This window comes from Pterocles gutturalis, unplaced genomic scaffold (genome assembly GCF_000699245.1).
Source record: "Pterocles gutturalis isolate BGI_N339 unplaced genomic scaffold, ASM69924v1 scaffold7768, whole genome shotgun sequence".
Lineage (NCBI taxonomy): Eukaryota > Metazoa > Chordata > Aves > Pterocliformes > Pteroclidae > Pterocles > Pterocles gutturalis.
In genome coordinates this window covers 34,947-39,596 of record NW_010120385.1, presented here as the reverse complement: position 1 = coordinate 39,596, position 4,650 = coordinate 34,947, and the positions used below count along the sequence as shown (strand labels likewise).

General features: G+C 52.0%; 1 protein-coding gene across 1 annotated transcript in view; it reads left to right on the top strand.

Moving 5' to 3' along the window:
- The first annotated feature begins 1,036 nt into the window (after positions 1–1,036).
- The window catches only part of LOC104464238 (anion exchange protein 3-like), a 26,835-nt gene continuing 23,221 nt past the window's right edge, over positions 1,037–4,650 (top strand). Inside the window, 2 exon segments of the mRNA XM_010076886.1 lie at positions 1,037–1,090; positions 2,288–2,444. Of these exon segments, the coding sequence (XP_010075188.1) occupies positions 1,037–1,090; positions 2,288–2,444 (211 nt within the window).

The window sequence follows — 4,650 nt, the reverse complement described above, 5'->3', positions numbered from 1 at the left end:
CTTATCCCTGTGTCCAAAGCACTGTGCATGTGCTTACATCTTTCCTTCTCCGTATGAGTTCAGATGAGTTTTTGGAGGTCAGTATCTTCCCAGTGCCAGTCTCTGTGCTATCTCCAGCTCTTCCTGGGGTGCAGCCCATGCTGAGCCCAGCCTGTGCTGTTGCTATAGGTGGTATGACTACAGCTGTTTCTGCATTAGTCTCTATCCCACTCCTTGTCAACCGTGGCACCTCATTGCCTTCTTCACTTGCAGCTGCATATTGAACAGAGTGCTCCATCAAGCTGCCTGTAGGGTCTTCTGTGTCCCTCATCCACGCACAGGCAGGGCATGGATCTGCAGCCTGAAGGTTGGCCTCTTCCCCTGTAACACATTGCTTTGTGTTTGGTGTTTGAATGCTGAGCTGTCTGTCCTCGTGCCGTCTCTCTGGCCTGCACAGATCTCTCTGAGGTTCCTCCTGGCCGTTTTGGGATCTGCCCAAGTAAAATTAGGTGGCACAGGACCACTCTGCTGCCTGCTCCTGGCATGCCCTCCCAGCACCTAATCTCTCCAACTTTATCCTTTCGCCGCTGTTGGTCACACCCTGGCTTTGCACAGATGTGCTTGTGGAGAGGTGGATGAGCAGGAAGCCTTTCTTTCTCTCACACAGCCCTTGCAGGAGCCATGCATAGCTGCTGTCTTGGTTGGCCACTGCCCCCTCCGAGCAGCAGGTCATTTGGAGGACAGGGTCCCACCTGCCCTTCCCCTGTTGGAGCTGGTGCAGAAAGCAGCATGGGCTGGGCCGTTCTTGCCCTCTTGCTGCAGTGTGCTGGGGGACAGCCCTGTCCTAGTGATGCTGGGGAGGTCCCCAAGGGCCAGTGAGGTGACCCTCTCTGGGATAGGAGCCAGGGAGGTTGAGGGCAGCAGCCAGCAGTCTCCCACAACATTCCCTTGTCCTGCCCTCTCTCCACAGGTTATGCCACTCTCCAGGTTTGCTGGGTGCCTGCCGGTGAAAGAGAAGGGTTGATATTTTGCCCAGGCCCTTAGGTCCTGAACTAAAATGGCAGCTGGAGAGTCCCCTCCCATAGGAGATGTCTTCATCGACCTGCAGCAGGTGAGGTGGGAATCCAGCAGCAGAGGGGCCATCTCTTCCCCAGGGACTGCACCCCTGCCAGGCTGAGTGCAGGACCCGCGTCCTGGCAGCCTGCTGCAGGACGAGACACAGCCTCTGTTCACTGGGGACAGGTCTGCATGAAGGGTGCTCCAAGGCTGCTCATGAGCCCACATCCACTCTCCATGCAGACAGCAAACCATGGTCCAGAAGTGGCTGGAGGTTGCTCCATGGGGTCCCTGTGCCTTCATGTGCTGTCGGGTGGGGTAGACAAGAAGCAGGAGGAGCTGCTCAGCTTCCAATTAGACTCTCCCCATTTAGGCTGGGCTTGGGACACCCATGCTATGATCAGAGGAGAAGCAGTCTCACCTGCAGATACAAAGCCGCTCCCGAGGCACAGCTGGGAACAGCTGGGGCATGTGGGCAGAGGCACAACTCGGCTTAAGCCGCCTTGCTCCCTCTTTCCACCCAGCACAGACAGATTTGTCACAGTTGGGCCTCCTCGTGTTTCCATGGAAACGCAGGAGTCCACAACAGCTCCGCACTGGCATTTTGGCTATATTGACGGAAAATTTTACCAGCTGCAGCTGCTTGGGAGGCAGAAAGGACAGGAGTCACCTGGCGATGCTCTTCTTGGAGTGTGTCCACTGGCAAAAGGCAGAGAAGCGCCCATAGCCTGAAATGGGAGGGAAGTGGTCAGAAAAGCCTGAAGAAGGCATGCCAAAGGGACTGGGGGGCCCTAGGAGTGCAGAGGAGAGGTGGGAAGGCACAGGGTGGTCACTGACCCAAGGGCAGCTCAGCAGAGCAGGGATGCTGTTTGCCACAGGGGAAGTACAGAGGAGATCTAAGAAAGGGAAGGCCAGAGGGCAGCAGTTAGATGTGAGGAGAGAGAAATTCCAGCTAAACAAAAGCTATGGATCTCCTCCAGTAGGAAAGACAGGCACTGACATAGTCCCTTGGTACCTGCCACTCGAGGGAGGTGTGGAGGTATCTCTGCAGAGTGTGGGCTGGAGGCTTGCTGGTCTGTTCTGGCTCTTGATTTTGAGTGGAGCTGTGTCTCTAAGTGAGAAACTATGTCCCAGCCTTGTCATGTGGAGCCTGCTGCTCCTCAGCAAGCCCAGTGGCGTTTGCAGGGCAGGAGGCTCCGGAGGGCTGTCAGGGTCAGCAGTGTTTGACTCTTGTCTGGTGATTTCTGTGCAGGGCAGAGGTCACGCAGAGAAAGCCTCTCCCGGTGCCGAGGACGATGAGGACTTGGATAAGACTTTGTCAATCGAGAGATTTGGGGACCTGATAAGCAAGTCAGCATCAAGCAATCTGGAGAAGCAAAGACGCAGCTACAGTGAGAGAGATTTTGAATGTATGTAGGTTTGAACTGTTGTACCCACTTCCACCCTTGCCACCAACCCTCGCTCAGCCCTGTGTGCTCTGCAGCCTTACGCCACGACCCTGCAGATCACGTTAGCCTGCTGTTCACTTCCTCCCTTCAGAGCATTCCCAAAGTGCTACATACACCCAGTTCAGCATCAGTGCCCACAGCCTCTTCCCAGTCTGTTCCCTGTTTTCCCCGTCCCCGCAGGCGTAGCTGCTGCCCAGCTGACACGGCAGCATAGCTCAGCCCAGGCTGTTCACTCACCCCCCAGCATCGGGGACCTCTGCAGCCACTTCCCTCATGTTGAAACTTCCAGTTTAAAACTATTTTTCTTCCATATGGCTGCAAAGAAACATCCAAATATGGCCAGAAGCCAGGCTGTCCTCCCCAGTCTGAAAGCAGATGGCTCCAGTCAGACATGCCTGTATATTTCTAAATAGCAACCATGAAACCATCAGGCTTATCTGCACAAAGAAAGGACTGCAAAATAAAAATGTGGTGTGAATTTAAAATGCTGAAGCTATCTCACCTGAACTGCTCTGATCAGCATGTTTATTCTTCTAATTGCCCTTCTGTGATGAAGGCAACCAGTCTGCCCAAACTCACTTTGGCTGTAAAATGCGAGTGCGCCCACAAGAGTGGCCATAAGCTATTGCCTGGTGTAGGTGGGTTGTGTTAGCTTGTAGTAACAGCAGTGAAAGGCAGGAAGAAGAGGCCTCCGGCCAGCAGCCTATTTGTGTGGCAGACAAGTAGCAACAGTTAGGAGAGTTTCCCACTCTCTGGCTCTCCACAGCCATATACTGCTTATTTTCCAGCTTAGCTTTGATGGGATACAACCTCGGGAACATTATGTTCCAAGTACATCACCAGGCTGTTTTCTGCTTGGCCACACATTTCCGATGCTGTTGTAAAAGTTTGCTGGTAAAAGCCTATTACTCTAGTGCACCCTGGCTGCTACTCTCTGCTTGTGTCATTGCTCTGCAGGGGCTCCATTCACACTTTCCACCTGAGCACACAATGCACATGGCTGCAGGGTGCTAATAGCTTTGATGTGGGTTGAAGGACTTACCTGTTCAGAAGCTCTGCCTGTGTGCATAGGTGTGTGGGTTGGCTTGGAAGACATGGACAATCTGCTTGAGCATGCATGGCAGGAGCTTCTTTGAAAATTTGAGTAGAGATTTGTACTGTGTGCATTTTGGGTTTTTTTCCTCAATAGGACAGTCCTTTTTTCTTTGTCAGAATCAAACTTGTTTTCCTCTGAGCACCTAATGTATCCCTGTTATCTAGGACTACGTCAACCCTGGTTATCAGAAGTTTTATGCAGTTCACATTCATAATGCTGGAAGATCTGGTTAGGTCATTAGACTTTGAAAGATAACATGTGAGCCCGTGGAGGTGAATGCTCTCTGGGTTTGAAAATGTTTCCTGCCCTATTCAAAGCCAGGAATTCCTAATATGTAGGCTCTTCCTTCTGGGCTCCCTATCCAAATTACTTTTTCATATCTCTTGTGTCAAGTTCACTGACAAGTGTAATCAGACATCTAGGACACTGGTTTGGCAATAACTTGCCATACAGGCAGGCAGTGCAAGGAAGGGAGCAGGGAAGGAGGGCAGGGAGTGGGCACACAGGAGTTGCAGGAGGACAGGGAGGAAGAAGAGGGAGGCGTAAAGCCTTTTGTGTTTGTGAGAGGTATGTTTTTCCCACCTCCAGGCTACTCCTGTGGAGACATGATCAGTTGACACAAGGAGTACTGAGTGCAGGGGTGAAGAGCAGTGGATTCTGCACCAGATGAGCCACTTAACATCACTGCCCTGCCCCGCAGCCCAAGGCTTCGGTTTCCTTTTGATCCAAAATGTAAATGTTTCTGTCTTGGGCTGATGTGAACAAGCCAGAAGGGGAAGATGAGCTATGTCCTCACCAGCAGCTTTGTGCTGTAGAAGGAGCAACGAGTGTACAGTTGGGGCCTTTCTTGCTTCTTCTTACATGAGACATTTATGCCTGACCTGTCTGTGGCATGCAGAGCAGTGCTGCGGGAGTGCAGTGGCGGGACAGGAGGGTCTTTCTGAGATAAATAGGGTACATCTAGTTAAGTCAAAGAACTAAAGAACACTTAGGAGGGAAAAAGTGTTTACGAAGAGCTCAAACTCTTTCCAATTTGCAGATGTCTGACCATTCCCAATCTCCTCTAATCTT